Source organism: Ptiloglossa arizonensis, chromosome 7 (assembly GCF_051014685.1).
Source record: "Ptiloglossa arizonensis isolate GNS036 chromosome 7, iyPtiAriz1_principal, whole genome shotgun sequence".
Lineage (NCBI taxonomy): Eukaryota > Metazoa > Arthropoda > Insecta > Hymenoptera > Colletidae > Ptiloglossa > Ptiloglossa arizonensis.
In genome coordinates, this window is record NC_135054.1 from 12426192 (window position 1) to 12446218 (window position 20027).

Consider the following 20027-nt stretch of genomic DNA (forward strand, 5'->3'; position numbering starts at 1 on the left):
TCTGAATGCATTTCTCAAGGACCTTTCTAAAGAACGTATTTTTTTCCGAACATTGTAAGAATCGCGTATGTATTATAATAAAGTATCCATTGCTCTCGTTTGTTCGTTTTTAAAATTTCACCATAGTTCTCGGTCTCGTTACGTAATTAACTTTTCCATTGTTGGTCTATTGAACTTTTCACATTGGATTGCAAATATTTTAAAATAGGATAGAAAGAAATTCTTTCTGTTTTTTTTTTCTACGTTTCTCCACATTTCGTATATGTATACTAATTACTTCAAACATGTACTGTCATCTAGTTCTGATGAAATAATTTCAATGGAATTAAATATAATACGAAAGGAACAGTATTTTAAAAGTGGAAATATTGCAGTTTCTGAATAATATTGTATCCTGCGCAAACTTTTGGACGACGTTGTACATTTCTATTTTACTTTCGTATATGCGTGGCCCAATTTTGTTTATAAAGAGAATAATTCTTACTCAATAGATGAAAAGCTTTCCTTACGGTCAAGGGATATAGTTTATTGTTGTTTTGTCGAGGTAAATCTAGGTCGCACGTAACTAATACACCTCGTTCGAACGGTCGAGGATCTCTTTGGGCATTTTGTTGCATGCTACATTCTTTCGTTCTATTTTTCGTGTATCTAGTAAGAATTACGAAGGTAGGAGCATTTTTCGGGTAACGAGAAATGATTACACGATGCCCCTCGTAAAAACTGGCTACTCTGTGAAAAATAGTGCAAGATACTTCGAATTTAATGGAATCTGTTTCACAACATGGTATTCCAAAGTGCATTTTAAACCTTCTTTTAATAACAACACTTTGATTATACATACAAAATTGGAAATTCTTCGATTTAGAAATATTTCTAATCGTCTAAAAACCTTAAAAAAAAAAGAAAAAAAATCTTTACAAGTTTCTAAGTAAATACTGGAAATTAGAATTTAGAAAAACAAACTGCTCCCCGTACACGAAGAAAAATATTGTAAAAGAAACAATATTAACATTTCCAGTTCTGGAGCATAGGTAAGTACTTGACGAGGGACAGAGAACGCGTATTTGTTTCCCTTCATTAACCAGCCGTTGCTCGAATAGCGGGTTTATTACCGAATTTGCGATCTTATTGCGTTAATTGTTCCGAGTGAATGTTCCGTGCGTGCGAAACAGCTTCTGGAACTCCACCGTTGACGAGGAGATTTACACCACTCCGATTTCGAGTGACAAGATTACGAAATCCTTCTTGAACAATACCCCATCGCTATACACGGCTATATGCGACTATTACAGTCGCGCAAACATCGCTACCTGTAATCCCAACGCGAATGTAGGTGGAAGAGTCCCAAGGAACAATACAGCCACGCCACAACTATTAACTCGGCGCTCTTAAACCGTGAAAGGTGGAAAAGTACGGTCGTTTCTCCGCGTCGACGCGCTCTGAGTAATTGCTCTACCGGAAGTGACTTTAACTACGGTGCGAACGAACGTGCAGTTTTACGCGGTGAAATTAAAGGTCAAGTTGAAAGTGGGAAAATCTATGCACGGTTTATGGTGTTACGAACGATCCCAATGTCTGCAACTAATACCTAACTTTCGTTGACCACTTCTCGAAAAATCATTACCTCGTCGACACAATTGCCGTTAAACAAGTTTTTCATACCTTCCCTATCGTGCTGAACACTGATAGTTTGGAAGCTTAATGTGTAAAATTGATAAATATTCAATATTTGCAACAGTGCAAATTCACCGATTTCAATGACCTATGAATAAGTCACGGCGAATAGGTTCGCGAGTAATTACAGTTCATTCGTTAATTTATTTACTTGTTTACTGTACACGTATTCTTGCGAATACATCAATAGTTTCGTTCTTTAATTGTACGTAAGGTTTGATTCGTCTATAGAGTATTTTATAGAAAAATATGAAATTCGAGTAAAATTTCCTTTCAACGTTATATATTAATGCATAATATGATCATCAACTTATATCTTTTCAAATTTGTGTATCGCGTATGTATATTTTGCTACACGAAATTTTAATGCAACAAGGTACGAGTACGATCAAATTTATCAAGATTGATAATATATTAACGTGTTTGTGGTATTTGGAAGAATTTTACTCGGTGGTAAATATTTTAGACGAAGCGCAACGATCGAATTATGTCGACTTTCTTTGCAATTTTCATTTCCATGAGAATCGTTAACGTTGCCCACGCGGCGGTAAACAATCAAAATTCAAACTCTTTCTCTCTCTTTAAATCATTTCGATTCTATGTCTTTAGCCAGAATTCTTCTTCGCGCCATTGTTCGTGTATTTGTTATTCATGAAATGTGCGTGCTGTACGAGCGCTGTATTTATGAATCAGCATTATTTAAAGGAACGTAAAAAGTCCCGCTGACGCGATGCGATGAAAATAGTATACGCGAAATTTACATTTGTCAGGTGCGTTCACTTGTTACGCATACAATCGCCTTTGTGCGCGCACGTTGCGTGTACGGACATGACTTGTTTACAGAATCGTTCGGACGCTCGTTACACAACGCTAATTACGCACTGTAACAGCTCGTATCGGCAGTTTATTGCAATAATTATTCGAATATTGTCAAATAAATTTTAATTGCCCGAAAAATATTTCAAACTCCGAATATAGAAAACAGTAAATGATTAAAAATGAGATTAGAATTCAACGTAACGAGGAAATAGATAAAAATTCAAGTATATGAAAACTAGTATAAATAATCAAAATATAATTTGATAACATTTGTAAACAAAGTTTCGACTGTGTCCCAAATCTCATCACCATGGGCATTGAATTCGTTCAAATGTGCACTACAGACGTGCGTATTAAAAAATATATAATTACGTTTGAAAAAAAAAGTGGTGGCCTTGAAATCTCCTTGACACATTTAACTTAAAAATATTCAAATGTACTATTTTATATGGCCCATTTGTATACAGAGTGAATCATACATTATGATCGAGTCAGATCTTTTAATGATTGACAATAGGAGAAAGTAGCACAAGGAGAACTTAATTAATTTTCTTTTCATTTTCTTTTAATCAGCGTTTTCTTAAATGGAATTGTACATTTTCTTTACAAAAACTAATTCTTCGTGTTTCATATGCGTACAAGCAGTGATTGGGATTTAAAAATGAATGATTAAAAAATTAATAATTGACGATGTATTTCAAATAAAAATTAGTCAAATATTTAAAAACTCGTGATGTCGAACATTTTCTAAAATAAATGATGTTCGTAACTATGTAACTATTATGCTACGTTTGCAATTCAATGTAATTTTGTCACTTCGTAATACGAATTCCATTTAATACATCAAGAACCGAATCTATAATCATGTATCTTCTTTAATTTTATGTTACATAAGTTATTCAGGAATATTGCATTAAATTTAGTTGCTTGCTTCTTTAATTTTATTCCGGCACAATTACATGTATACTACGTTTCAGAATATATAAATAATTCATAAACGCATTGCATGTGCTGCAATTTTATGCAGAATTACGTCTGCCATTAGCGTAAATGGTTTCTACTGTCAAAGAGTAAAAGAACTATCGCAAAAATTTAATCGTGTAACCTTGAAAGTGAAAATTAATGCAAGCTTATTTTACATCGATATATCTTTCAATATTTTAAACACGTGACGTCCATATTCGACCCTTTTATGGATAATGCAGTTTCGTTCAAATTTAATTAGATCTGTGGAAGAAATGAATTAAACAAGCGTCGAGTTATGTGTGTTATCGATATAAAAACCATCCGTAAGAAGAGATGAACAAAATTTGTATCTAGGTAAAAATAAAAAGTTGAATAAAAATTAAAATTTGAGCGACAGTTCGCAGTAACCATTTCAAAACGAACAAAAATAAAACTTTAACTATTCAATCGAATAATGGTTTTATTCGTTGTCTTTTATTTGAATCAAATTTTGTCCATCTTTGTTCGCAAATGATGTAGCGTCTCAAACAGGTGAAATCATCGGTAAAACCCAGTGTCAATATCAATGAGTTAAAACAATGCCCAATTAATTAAATCAACACACGTTCCATAAAATGAATTAATTTTGTGCATAATTTTATACCACCAGTTTAAAAAAGGAAATGATAATATCAATTTTAAAGATCCATTAAAATCAGAGCTTAACAGTGATACTTGCTCGATGGGTTTTAAATCGAAAATTTCACAAAGTAGAATAAAAAATAAATTAAATGAGAAATAATGTAATGCGTGTTTATTTTCTTATTCTATTAGTATTTTACACGGTCGTGTAATCGAAGTTTTATGGTGCTTATAAAAGGAATACAATATTCTACGAATTTTCTGAACAATTCTCATTAACGCTAGCATTATTATTATTATTATCATATACGATAGTGAAGTACAAATAACCCTCGATAAACCCACTTTTCGAATAGTCAAATTCCACGTACGCTATCAAAATGGTATCTAACCCGTTTAATTACTGATAACTCATAACTTTGTATAAACGTTGTTGTGCACTATGAGCGGCAATAGTTAAAATTAAAGAAGCCGACGATTGAGGGTTCACTCGAAGCTTAATGTTTGTTTTGGATGTTCCTAGGCTGGTCGCGTCGTCGCAAACAACTGCGTAACTACCCGGATTGTTTCGCATACTCACGAAGTGGATGATACCTGAAAAATTTATGAAAAGACATTTTATAAACTACAGAGAACAACCTTCCGCACATTATCACTGAAACGTGACACACGAAGTGTCTATTTCGAAAGATGAAACAAAACGATATTAAGCTTTCACTGGCTCTAATATTTTACCGAAATAAAAACATGGAAAAGAATTTAAGGGAAATTTATGGATGAATTTAATGCAACGAAAGGAAATGTAGTCGATGTGTGATAATCTATATAGATTAATAGTGTTTAAAAATATTTCGTATGTTGGAATTTACCAATATTGAAGTGAATAATTAAATGAGAAATTTTACCATTGGCGATGGACAAGTTCAGGGTAGTGCCTTGAACTACGTCAGTTGGATTCTCGAATTCGACAACTCGACGGAAAATGGTTTCGTCGGCGTATCGTTGACCGAGGTAAATATCTCCGATGAATCCAGGTCCAAGTTCAGCTTTCTCTGTGCCAAGCTTTTTAAAAAATCATACATTACAATTAACGACAGTCGTTGAGGTAGACAGTTACTTGTCAACGAAAAACAATTCTAGTAGTAGTCAGAAACTGCTTCTGACATTTCATGTATTCTAAGTAATATACACTAATTGATACGATTAGTAAATAGCATAACGAAAGGTCATTATAGGTTAGTAAGATGCACAACACTTTAAGAATTCTACATTACATTAAATGTGTAATATTTCTCTCTGATATCTAGTTCGTTCTTTCAATTTGATTACCATCTGAAGATCGTAGTTTCTTTTGTGTATTTACATGAATTACAATTGGCTACAATATAGTGCATTGATACAGTAAACACAATAATTTCCATTATAAATTAACAGACAAACGATTCATTTCATTTTCCATTTATAATTTACCGTACACACGTTTGAAGACTCGTGTTACTTTTCAGTGTAAAACACTTGGTAATTATCGATCGATCAAAAATCTTAATAAATCGATCTCATCGCGAACTCGAAGTTAACGCAGACTTTGAAATCGTGAGTTAGAAACTGATTCGTGATACTTGGCTTATTTAACATATTTACAAACTAATTAAACGATCGAATAATCTGAAAAGTAGTAATCGATGTTTCGAAGGTTACTCGGTCCTGCGCGAATTAAATATTTGTTAAGGTAAAATGTGTCGCATTTGTTTCGTTTCCTGGTGATCGATTTGTTGCGACAAGTTTGACTTAGTTTGAAGTTTCGTTACTATCGGCGGGTGCACTATTCTATCGATTAAAAGACACGTGGTGGCCGCTTACCAATTTCGTGCGGGGTACACCGTCGCTACCATCAAAATCAACACGAATAGTTTTGACCTGGGAAATGTCGACAGCAGAAGCGACTGCCAGGGCCACGCAGAGAACACCAACAATCGGACGAAACATTTCGTACGGTATGACTGGGACTGTGACTTTGCCACAGAGAAGGTGCACTTTTATAGATCGGCCCGAAAGTTCGTCAAGGTGAACGTGACTTATCTGTACGGTTCTTTTGTGATTTCTCCATTGGCTCCTATCATGCTTTTCCTCGTGGAATACAAATAAGGGAAATGCTCCCGGGTACAATGGCACGTACCGTATTCCTCTCACGGCCAAACCGACCCTGGCCGATGAATTTATTTCACTTAATCGGTCCTACGAAAGTATAACACCGCTTGAACGAAGCTTCTGCATCCGTTGTCGATGTATAACATATCACGCGTGTCATTCGGCTTGTTTAACGAGTACGTGATGTACGAAACAACGAGTGTCAACATTGTAGGTATCAATTAGGGGAAAGAACTATTCGGAGAAAGTTTTCTATATTTTTGTGTTGTACTTTTTTTTTGTATACAGAATCGAATCAATGGAGAGGAATTCGTTCGATCGATTGATTTTGAAAAGTACCGGATCAAAATAAACGGACGTTTTTCACTCACAAATGGAAGTTGTTCTTGAGAAAAATGTGAAAAAAGAACTCGATGTTACACGGATAAAGTTTTTCTTTGCAAATGACCCGTAAAACTTCGCCTTAAATTCCATGCATAATTACAGAACAGTTTCTTTTTCCGCAAACTTTCGAAGAAAATTGCAAAGGGAAAGTTTCAACTTCGGATTTAAGTACTCTCGGTTTGCAGTAATGTTTTAATAAAGTTTACCTTGTTCCGCCGCGCATTGATAATACCCTGCAATGGTACATGTGTCTAACAATTTATTATTTTCGTTGATTCTATTTGTAATTTCATTTTTAAATACTTGATAAATAAACCGAATTATTATACGATAACGATCGGATACTATGAAACGGTCTAAACTTTATTTTTTTGTTCTCATAAATATTGTGGAATAAATATGATTGTCAAGAAAACTATGCTGCATCTAAATAATACGATTATTTATTTTTGTTAATTTTATTCTATTTACACGACACATTCCTATCAGGAGAATGTTATTTAAATGCTCCGGGCTCAGTCGTCGAGAAAATTACCAACAACAGCTGTAAAGTTTTTTTTTGCCAACCAGGCGGTTCTATTTCCAGCATTTCTACGAATTTGCATTTTCCTCAATTTTCGTCACGATGGGCGGTCGAATCATTCCTTTCAAATTAAATTACGTAATACGATCTTCTTCTTGTGGCGTCACAGTGTCGTTTTCGTCCGTTTGGAGTGTTTGTTTAAATATACGGAAAATAAAACGTGTTACACATACCGATACGTTTACTAACATTGTCTCTATTCTGGAAAGTTTCTGAACAAAATTTTTCGATTTCTCTTCTCGTGAGGAATTGATCCTAGTGAAGATCATAATTTCTTTAACATCCTGTACAATTTATCTTAACGTGTTCCTTCGTTCGATTATACCATCAAGGTCTTCAGATAAAAAATATTCCGAATGTACAGTGGTTTTAACTTTATAACACAATTAGAAGATTAAGGAAATACAGGATCATCAGACTGCATTTGTTATAATAGCTTTAATTATAGAAAAATAATATATATTATAAGAATGCAATAGGTTAAAAAAGACACTAGTAAAGGACAAAGGTAGAAAGGTACACATTCCTTTGTTTTAGAACTGACAATTATGACATGTTCGGGTTATTCTGTGATGCAATGCTGCATTTCTTTTATATTCTTCGCGTGCATCGTACCTATTAAGATTTCGAGACACGTGGCTAAGTTTACGCGGCGGGCATTAAAGGACAATACCGTTTTTAAGATAGTCATGAGCGTCTTTCCATAGTTTGTATATGTGTCTTAAAGACTCGAGGACAGCTAGAAAACATCACAGGATGGTTTCCTCGAATAAAAGGCTACTTGTGCAACATTCACAGTATCCTGCATTCCTGCAGGATAAATGCATTCAATCTTGTAGGCGTTACATAATGAGAAGACTGCCCCAATTTTTATTGGTGTGGGTTGGGTTTTAACACACTAATTTTATTCTTAACAGAATACTACGTGAATACTACGTGAATATTAGGTGAATACTACGCGAATAGTACGTGAATACTACCTGAATACTACACAAGTACTACGTGAATACTACGTGAATACTACGTGAATACTACGTGAATACTACGTGAATACTACGTGAATACTACGTGAATACTACGTGAATACTACGTGAATACTACGTGAATACTACGTGAATACTACATGAATACTACATGAATACTACCTGAATGCTACCTGAATGCTATAGGAATACTACACAATTACTACGTGAATACTACATAAATACTACACAAATACTACGTGAATACTACACAAATACTACACAAATACTACGTGAATACTACACAAATACTACGTGAATACTACACAAATACTACGTGAATACTACACAAATACTACGTGAATACTACACAAATACTACGTGAATACTACACAAATACTACGTGAATACTACACAAATACTACACAAATACTAAGTAAACACTACGTGAATACTACGTGAAATCTCAAGCACATTAAAATCTTTGCATCATCCATGTGGTTAGAAATCATTAGCCTTTCAATGGCACGGAATTCAAAATTCATTGTACATAGATTGTTATTATTAAATACACTTATTGGACGAACTCATTTCCTGGGAAAATATACAGAGTGTTTGTTTCTAAACCAGCTACAAATTTCCTTTGTAAACGCTCAAAACTGAGCTGCAGTCAGTTTTATAATGATGAACGCAACACAAGATACAGTGTTGCTTCGCCAACTGTCGTGATTTCTGCCTCATTAGCTGTCGCGTAGTTATCCTCACCACTTAACTGTACTTTGCCTTTTTTTTTTTTTTTCTTACTGCTTCTGGCTTTTTAATGGTCCCTCATTCGCTCTCATTATTTCTCACTCAATATCCTCGTCCCTTGTTGACTGCATTCCAAACGAATTTACAATCGGATTAAAATCAATTAACCGTTCAAGGACACTGACGACTTATCGTTACCAAAGTTTCACTAATTCGTTGCTCTTCGCACAAATATGAAGCCATATGGGTTCTGCCTTTTAAAGAGAGAAAGAGAGAGTAGTATTTGTCACTTTTAATCAAACATTTTTTATTTTAACATTTTTTTCTTATTAGAAGTATCGAAGATATTTAAGATGCTCAAATTAAGTGAAGTACACTGTATGATAGTTTCGAGAAGCAAATAATCATATTTCTACGTATTTAAGAATACTCGAACTCAATCTTGTTGTAACAATTATTCGTAAAAGCGAGAGTTGTGTTTATAAAAATCGTGAAAAGTAGCAGCGATCGGCCAATTGAGTTTAGTCCAACTGTAGCAACAGTATGATTTCTCCTCGAATCTCTTACACGCGTATATTTATTATGCGTTTGCGTGCATTTAATGACTGCAAGTCGAGCCTGAACTTCTAGTTTAAGCAATTAACCCAGATTTAACGAAGAAGAGAAGTAAAGTACAAACTGTTTGCGACAAAATTCGTGGATGACGTCCGAGCGAAACTACAACAAAGGGAAAGCAATATCTCGGTCGTCTGGATTGTAGAAAGACAGTCAATTAGTCGAAGTAGTAAGTTAAACAGGATCGGTAATTCGTTTGGCTTTTCCTGCTAATTACTTACTGACATTGTTCTCGTGCAGTTGTTAGCATACTTAAACAAGAATCTATTTCAAGAAACGTTCTTTTCGGTTCCTATTTACATTTAATTTACTGTTCGCGCGCGCGCGCTGATCGCACGGTGTTTCAGAGGTCACTAATTATTTTAAATTGAAAACGAACAGTAACGAGTATTTTCTCGCCACCCTTCTGTTACTTGGAAATAACATTAATCGAGTGTATACACATATACGTGTAACGCTATTCTGATTAGCGAACGAAAATGTGAAACAATAGAACGATAATAATTAAAAAGATCGTTTGCATAGTAATGAAATCAAATTCAACTATCTTTTCCCTCGTTCGGTGAAACGAAGTAACGTAATTCTAAAATTACAATAAATGCAAAATTAATAACACAGAAATTTAAAATGATATTCCGTACCATTCGACAATGTTCAAATTTCGGATGATTTAAATCGAAATTTTCAAACGTCAAATGTTCCGTCTCGAGTTTAAATGATCAACCCGAGAATATTTCCAAAATTGATATAACTGTTACGCGATCAATCGTTATCGATTACAATAGAATTCTCTCTTTAATCGTAATCTTCGTTCGCCTACCGTCTCGATTACACGGTGATTATAATTGTTAACGATCAATCGGATTACGTCTTCACGAAGACGACCGTGTACGTCAGCGGGTGCGAGTCGCGTTAACGCGATTATTATCTTTCCGGTGTGACGTAGTTTCTGGGATCTCGATCGAGCGCATCCGAGTCGATCATCGCCACGCGCTCGGCGAAAGCACACAAGGGCAGTTAAGGAGATGCAAAATGTTAAGGGACGATCACTAATGGGCGGGGGCGCAACAGTTGCGTGGGTGGATGCGCGTTTGATGAGGGAGTGGAACGGAGAGGTGGAAGTAGGGCCGAAAGAGGGATGAGAGGTATACGTAGAAGGGGGTTAAATCCCGGTACCCGTTGACGTGCCTCAGTATTCATCTAGTATCCACGCGGCGAGCAACCCTACCCGCGGAATCTCGCGGTGGAAGCTCAGTCTCGTGAATAGCGTGCTCCAGTCGATCGGTGATTTGAAAAACAGAGACGGAACAGTTCGGTGGAAGGCGCAGTGGAAATAATTGAAATCGCTCGAGGAAATTATTTTCGTCGAAGCTGCCGAGACGTTGTTGGTAAAATCAAAAAAAAAAAAAAAGAAAAAAATAGTAATCGAGTCGAATTTCATCGTAATTTCAACTTGCTTCGTTCGCTAATTCGTTGAACAATAACGCGGCTGGGATACACATTTGAACGTAACAATCTAATAGTACTAAGTTTTTCAATTTATAACCTGTCGATATCTTAATACACAAAATATGATATTTCGTACCGTGAAATATTGCACGCACTTCGATTTCTAAGTATCGCGTATTTATTACCTTGATTGAATTTTTAGAAATTTGTTAAAGTATCTCGTCCAGGTTTTGCATTTTGTATGTTTGTAGTCGTATCGACTATTAATTTACTTATTAACAATTTATTAGAATTCTCAGTTTTGTTAGGAGTTGTTTAATTATTTTGCATTCTTAAGGAATTGAACGACTCTCTTATTATTCCTTGGTGTGGTTATTAACGTTAGTTACAGGTTTGAATTTTGAAATTAAGGGATGACGTTTACAAATATTTGAGAATGAATGGTATACCGTGTCCTCGCGTCCCTTTCTGATGAATTTCTCTTTCGAGTTTCTTTGGAAAGTGATCGCGTTCGTATTTCCCGCGCGCGTGTTCTTTCGAAGGCCCTCGACAACTGGCAAGAATTTCTTACGCGCAGATCGCGTAATTACGGAATCAAAGCGGTGACGCTTATCGATCGCTGACTTATTTCGAATATCATTCTGTTTAATGGTTCATCGGTTTCAATAGGTCCTATCGATCTCTCTATTATGAAATACGACCTAATTTATAGTCACGCGAATTGCGTTTGTGTCGCACGGTTTCTGTTCGACTGCCGCCGCGAAGACCCTTTGAGGTTGCATCCTGCGATGGGTTTCTTTCATGAAATACCGGCTGCGCTATTATCAATTCTAAAGTAAAAAGTTCAGAGTTCAACCTGCCATTAATTACGCAGTTCTTTCAAACGCGGGATGTAAAACCGAAGGTATCGCGTAAATCGAAACTGTTCAGTCGTTTTTAGGCGACGTGTTAAGAGAACGTGTGGAATAATTTCAGCCGACCTTTCGAATTTTTCAACCGGATGAACTCAATGAAATTATTCTCTCTTTGGTATCGAGGAGTACCGTGGTTAGCACGATTACAATCGTTACACCTCGTGATCGAATTTCTAAGATTAAGGTACAGAATGATAAGTAACATTGTAGTCGATATATTCGATAATAAAATTATAAATATCAATGCATTGCATACGAATGAAATTAGTAGAAGTATACTCGATACGTATACTTTGTCTTTATTCTTCGTATTAATGAAATGAAAATAAAGGTTGAGATATTATTAAACCAACCAATTTATACGTAATGATAGTAACAGATTTATTTCAGTCCATAATTTCATGAAATAATGATAAACGACATTTTGAGACAATTAACAGCTTTACTGGGAAGACAATAATCTCGAATATTTAATAACATTTTATGACTGATTTAATATGTTTCAAATAAGCACAAAATCCCTTCGTTTTCGCTCCAATTAGTTTTCTACACTTAACGAATTAATCGACATAGATTATAGTAATTCCTACATGGAAGAAATTTAATTTGGCTCGTCCAGTTTTTTACAAGCGGAAAAGATAGCAATTATGTTCCTCGAATCGATCTTTTTTATCTCAGGTAGAACAGGTGAGAGAGATACGTGCGTGACTCACGTGCGTGACTCGAGTCAATTAGTACACCCGTATGACAATGTTATCAATGGATTGGGGATCTCCTTTCGAAGAAAACGAGTCCAAACAAGATCCTCCTCGAAATAATTTTAATTACATGGTATTCGAAGTTGTTTTCTTAATAATAAACCGTGTAACGTGAAATTAAAAATAGTCCGAATGAGGTTGCGTTTGGATTCATTTTCATTAAAAAATACCCACCGATCCAATAATAACAGTCTCTTAAGAATGTAAAGTGAAAAATATTATATTGATTAATATTTTTTATTTGCGAATGAAATTGGGTCCCTCGTGCGTATCTTATCTCTCTCGCTTGGGAATCGACGCGTCGTTCGCGCCGAATAAACATAAACGATTATGGAGATTCGATTTCGACTAACGTATATATTTCCAATCCATTGAGGAATTTCAGTGATTTACTCTATCGTTCGCTATATTTTTTCGGTTCGTACGTTTATCATATTTCGTGGCGAACGATTGAAAATATAATTATCGAATCAACCGTGTCGCGAATCAGACATTTTACTCGCGCGAACACGACCAAGTGCGATTAATTTGAATATTTCGTTACGAGAACACTGGTATATAAAGTTTCTTTCAATTTCACGACGAAGTGCTTTGGAAAATGATTAGTCTTCCGTTTTATGCTCGGTTCTTAATTCCTTACAACGAAACGCGAACGAATTTATACTGTACTAATTAACGCGAAGCAAATTAGTACGCTCGAACGAACGATACGCGCTTCTCGCGTCGTTTTATCGAACCATACAAGCGATAAACGCGGTAGTATTCATTCACGACTTCGGAGTCGTTAGTAGTGTGAACAATCGATTTATTCGACACCGGTTGTGATTAATTTTCACGTCTACAAAAATGCACAGCATTATTGTTCCGTATAATGAACTGGTAGTTACGAAATAACATAAATTCATACTACGCTAAAAATATCGGTCGTTAATCCATTGTGTATTTCGATCAAAAATTGATTTAAGCTTCAAAATTGTTACGAATAATAATTGGTTTCGGAATTCCGAAAAAATAACCGTTCTCGTTCAATTTTGTTTTCGAAGTGGTTCTCTATTTCACTTTACAATTAAATCTTTATAATAAAATAGTAACTAACAAATATTTTGTACTTTTAAAGAATGAATATTCAAAATTATTTTGCCATTTTTTAAACCATCGATATGATTGTACCACTCGAGTACCGAAAATTGTACCGCACACGTGAATCCATGAAGTTGTACCACCAGGACTACAGAGCTTTTGTTAAGTCGTCTTCGTTGAACTATCGATCTGAGTACTTCATTAAAAGCGAATCCGTGTTCGACAACCAGACACGGTTCATCAAAGAAAATTATTCTCAATGTTTTTTTATGACATCGATTGTTCGACAGTCCCTGTAGGCGATGCAAATACCTTCTCTTTTCCGTGCGAGAGATGCATTCGATGATATCTTCGACCAACCGATTATTTCTACGGAATAATGCCTAAGGGCAGCATGACTTCATCCACCTTCGTTTACGAATACGTGGATCACACTTTTCCTCGAGAAATTATTTGCTAAAAACATTTTAGGGGTGGCATGACACGTACAATAAAATCGCGAAAATTAAAACGTATCCTTGAAAATGAATAATTTCTGATTCTTTCCTGTCTCAACGTTGCATTAATTACTCAGAATGCAATTTCTTTTGTTCTTTCAAAAATTCATTTGTTTCTCTACTCGTTGTTGAAATGTTATCCATTTATTACTTAATAGAATCTCTTCCATTAATTTAACTTGAAGCGTTATGATGAATGGTAATACTTTAAATTACTTATTCTTAATATAATTATTCTTAGGTACAAGTACTTTAGAATTTATTTTTTTTTTTGTAGGTTTCAGAGATTTGCCCTTCGAGTATCAATATTTCTTAAATTTTCGTAGTTCTAGAACTTTGAAATCAATTTTTGGCTAATTTTAAAATATACTTTCGAGTTATTATTGAGATTGCCCCAAGATTTTCCAATAAAATTTTTCCAATATGTTTTACAAGTAAAAATAAGAGAAAAAAAGGTATTATACACGATGCACATTCTCGTTGTAGGTTCATCGTTTCCATATTCAGCTTTGTGAAGCGGTATTGAAAAAAGTTAAATGTTCTTCATGAATGAGAAGCATTTACCTGTCGGGTAAAAAAAGCTGATATTTGGAAATTTGTTTTGCCGATACGGAATGTATAATATAAATGTTTTATACGCGTATTAAAAGTACATAGTTTTTCCGCCAATTTCCATACAAAAATGTTTCACAGAAAAGTTACCTACCAGTTTAGAAACTGAGAGGTAAAATGTTACATTATGAAGTATAACACATATGTGACGTCCGAATGAAACGATAATGGATTTGTTTTCTCAATGAATAGGGTAAACAATTATTTTCTTAAAGAAAATCAACACACGAATTTGTTATTCTAACAACTCAAATGAAGTGTTCGTTCTGAACATTCAATGATAATTATAAGACGATTAAGTATTATAAAATTCTAGAAGATTTATCACCACTTTTCAAACTAATAAACGTAAAATTGTAAATGAATTTGAAACTTAATTTACTTTCATGCTCTCTCAGAGCTTCGAGATATTTTTAAAATAAATTCTACCGGAAACGAACCATCGCGAACGTAACTTTATTCCATATTTCCAATTTATTTTGACGACTGGAATGATCTCGGTTGCACAACGTGGAAAAAATCTTGCACTTCAATTACCTTTGTCTTACATGCACATATCGAAACGATATTTATTATTTGGAAAAAGATCCTTGTAACTCAAAGGTAGAAATTAATGTCCATATTTCTCTCTTCTCGTTCGTTACCAATATTATTATAAATGTTTCCGATACAGAAGAAGGGCAAAGGTACATCATATTTATGAAAAACCATGAATGGAAAAGCTACGTGGTAAATCCCTCGCTGAGAATCGATGTTTTCTTTAGCTTTGATGTCGCATCGGTAAAGTATAAAAATATCTCTCCGTGGTATTTTTCGATATGTCTCAAAAGAAACGTTCTAATAACTATTCAGGCTCATATTCTTTCATCATTCATTAACGATAATTGATTTACAACAAGCTTCTAGTACATGAACTCGATTTCCCACGAATGATGTCCAAACCTTTCGCGAGTTTATACTATTTTACAATTTCAAGAAACACGGTGCAATCATCGGTTTCTACACCGTGATTCTTATTTCGATACACAGTCCGGTTGTTGTTGGTTCCTTCTGAAACCGTCTTGCCGCCGAAAATCAGCGACTATAATTGCATTTTCACAGGCCGAGACTCGTGTCATGTTTCTATTTTCTTTCTCGGTAACGGTGGTCAACGTTCGCTGAAAAGGGGTGGCATTCCGGAGAATAATTGCGTGCGCGCATTTGCACGACTTTATACCACGGCCATCCCTCCATTTTCCTCTTTTTCGTTGGCTTTTTACACTTCCGCTATACTCGAACCTCCATAAGAAGAGGCACATTGCTGCTTTAGCGTTCTGCTAACGAGCAACGACCGCGGAAGTGCTGAAACGCGGCTTGGAAATTTCAGTATGCACCCGCTCGTGTTAAACGTGCCGGGAGACGTCAACATTTTTACACAGCAATTCAATTAAATAATAAGGCAACCGACGAACGATACGGTAAAACATTTTCCGACGTCTATGAGTCTATAAATTCATGTTTTTTTCTTTCTTCTTTTTTTCTTTCGAAGAGCTTTCCAAATCCCATGAAACGAGCTTATCACTTTTATCAACGACCGATGCATTTTGTACGCGTTGGTTATTTGTTCTCCTTTCGATGATAATTGATATATAGATACGAATTATATCGATAGCACGAGAAATGTCATGTACACCTTACCAACGCAACTGATATTCTCATATACAAGATCTGAGGCAACAGAAGGTTGCAGATCTGTTTTATTTTAAACAACGCGTCAGACAGTGGACGATTTTTAAATTTAGCAGTTTATTGGACGAATGTAGCACGTATTTTTCATTCTGATAAATTTCTCTCGTCACCGCATCAGGAATTGTTCAGATTTATGAGACTTTGATAATTGTGTACAGTTTTGGCCATTGTCAGGGAACAATGTACAATTTGGCAATTGTAGTTAGTTTCGACATGTTTTACAATGAAAATAAAATTAAATTACACTTCACGGTTTCATTTGGAAACTAATGATAGTCCGATCACGGTCTATCTCGTTTTCATCGAGTCGTTTCACCGTAATGGAACAATTGCACATTGCACAATTCTGGCTTTCAGAGACTACATCCCTCTATATCAATTACCTCGTCGAGTGATTTCGAGCAGTTGATTTATTAAAAATTATCGAAATTTAATTGAGAGGGTATTCTAACAGAAATCTCCTTTATCGTTGTATTATCTTCTTCTGTTAAAATTGAATCATTTCGTGCATCTTCAACCACGAAAGTTATTATTTGCACTTGGCTCGATCGCATCAAGCTTCTATTAAGGCTCGAGTTGACTCGGGTCTGTTTAACTTCCGGATAGATTTCTTCTAACTTTCCAAGTTGTTATCTACTTGTAGCCAAGAAAACGGTCGGAGAAAGATTTCAGATTATTTCCTTCGCCACATTTATTAAAAATTTTGGTTAACTTTGCATCTATTGCATAATTCTTCCTTTCTCTGGATTGTATGTAGATAATAGTACACATAATAATTATATATATAATTTCAATTATATAATAATTGATCCGAACAGCTCTAATTAATTCTACACTAAACGTTACAATGTCACGATAAAAAAGCAAATTTTCTTTTAGTTATTTATTCATTGTCGTACCACGTACAAAAGCCATAAGTAATAACCCTGAGTGACATTTTTAACAATGCATACAAATCTTATAAAGAAATAATAAATACACACTTTTACACTTGAAATCGTTTAATATTACTGTGTTAATTAAAACTCAAAATTTACTTTCGAACTCGATATATTCTTCTCCTATATTTACTAGTCAGAATCAATAGCAAATTGTTGATTTACACTACCGAATAGAACAACTCGATATATTCTTCTCTTATATTTACCAGTCAGAATCAACAGTAAATTGTTGATTTACACTACCGAATAGAACAACTCGATATATTCTTCTCCTATATTTACCGGACGGAATCAACAGCAAATTGTTGATTTACACTACCGAATAGTACAGCTCGAAGTCTATTTTTACGATACGCGTGACACGATAGGCAGGTAGCTGAATACGGAAAGTAAAATCGATATTGGCCGCGTAACGCGACGCGTCTCGTAGTTTCTGAAAGTTCTCCAGAAATTCGCGCGTGTCTGCCTTTTTTTTTTATGTATATATGCCCCGTGGTACGCGACGTTGTTCAGTTATTGGAGAAAAGAGGTTACGGGAAAGATACAAATGCAGTAGGACAGAAGCGTGTTGACAGGAACGGACATCGACACACGGCGTAAATGTTGCTTTATACCAGCAGTACGTTGTTGTCTTGCGGTTTATATCTGTCTCGGGTCTTACCGGCAGACGTGTACTATTCCGTCCTCTTGTTTCTTCCACCTTACGCCATTTCCAGAGCGGAAATGGCACTTTGTATGTGCATACGATATGTGAATAGAAGTAGGCAAAATTTTTATACAGATGAAAATTTTAAGTAACGGGTACAAGGTGAACGAATGTTTGTGAGTTATTATTCGAGTAAATGAGTAGACAAAATTTTTATACAGATGAAAATTGTAAGTAACGAGTACAAGGTAAACGAATGTTTCTGAGTTATTCAAGTAAATAAGTAGGCAAAATTTTTATGCACATGAAAATTTTAAGTAATAAGTACAAGGTGAACGAATGTTTGTGAGTTATTATTCAAGTAAATAAGTAGGCAAAATTTTATACAGATGAAAATTTTAAGTAACGAGTACAAGGTAAACGAATGTTTGTGAGTTATTATTCAAGTAAATAATATTATTCGTATCCGAGTAACGAAGTAAATATTTATTTGCGTTATTCACAGGGTTAAACACTCTGTATATTTGTAATTTGTATAAGTTTTGATTACATCGCGTTTTTGAATTTATAAATATGTACAGATGATATATGTTTGTTACGCTAATTTCTTCTTTCTTTCAAATCGTATTTTATTATTTCATACGCAGAATTATCGTTCAAAGTTATTTCATGAAACAGAGTAGCGTAATTGTATTTCAAAAATAAAATAATCGTAAAATAAGATAACGTATCGTTTGGAGCACAATTTCGAATAACGTTGTTCCAAAAGTTTCCGTGTCAGTGTACGAATACATTTTTAGATTTATAGAAATATAAGATGATTTTTTGAAACGGGGACAAGTGATATCCATTTTTTTTTCTGGTTGTATATAAAAAAACAATGAGAGAGGAAAATGTTGAACGGTTTAAGGCGGTCTACCTCCATATTCATTTTTTCCGCGAGTTTAACGATGCACTCGCAACATACAATTGCAGCTTTTTGTTAAACGAACGGTATATTCTTCCTCGTTTTATTCAAGTGAATACTTTTCATCATTTTACGTAATAAATCACCAAAGTGTTGACGTTAAATTACGTACATTTCACGATTTATTTAGAAATAAATCGTGCTTAAAGTAGAACGTTTCTTCGTGTTGCAACAATAGTTCGGCTATCATCTAAACATCACTTGAAATACGTTTTACTTTGATATATTACGGTTTCCATTTACACATAAAAATAAAATTCACGATTGCATTGAAAAATGTACCATTAGGTGCGTGCAGATTTTTTCCGATTGCATAAAACATACTCGTCACGGATTACGGGTAAACACGCGTGAAAGACATGCAACAGCTGGCAAACGAGTACGATGTTCTCTTTATTCGCTACTTACCCTTGGACATGGCAACAAGCCATTTTAAATTTTGTTTTTATTATCAAGCAGAATTAGACGTAATGCTTGTTTCATAAAAATAGTAATTTTCGTAGTTATGAAAATTAGAAAATTATTAAATTCAAGATTCACTTCAGTACGCGTCAATAAATCTTAGTAATAACGAACAAACGATTGGAACCAATAACTTTTAGAGAAAACCAAGAAGAAATTCGTTTTGCATTATATCTTTCATCGACACGTTTGTTTTTCACAATTTCGATACCCACAATCTCTAATTATAATATAATTTTCGAATTTTTGTACACGTTGCCGGTTTACTCGAACAAGAAGAAAAGAGAGAATCCTTAAGCTCAGGATTTATCTGTCGAGAATATTCTCTCGTATAGAAATTGTTTTATTCTATAAATTTCCGTTTATAATTGTGATGACACTAATCGGTTCTTTTTCAGTATGTTTTCAAATCTGTTTTCTAAATGTAATACGACTGTCATTGACAGTGTGT

General features: G+C 34.7%; 2 protein-coding genes across 2 annotated transcripts in view; one reads left to right on the forward strand and one right to left on the reverse strand.

Annotated features, from left to right (window-relative positions):
* The window catches only part of LOC143149486 (uncharacterized), a 95476-nt gene that overhangs the window by 10561 nt on the left and 64888 nt on the right, over window positions 1-20027 (forward strand). The window lies entirely within an intron of this gene.
* Window positions 4312-6066, reverse strand: LOC143149382 (uncharacterized). The gene is made up of 3 exons (XM_076316699.1): window positions 5941-6066; window positions 4986-5142; window positions 4312-4674 (listed from the first exon to the last, which is right to left on the reverse strand). The coding sequence occupies exons 1-3, from the start codon at window positions 6064-6066 to the stop codon at window positions 4481-4483; spliced, it is 477 nt and encodes a 158-aa protein (XP_076172814.1). The 3' UTR covers window positions 4312-4480.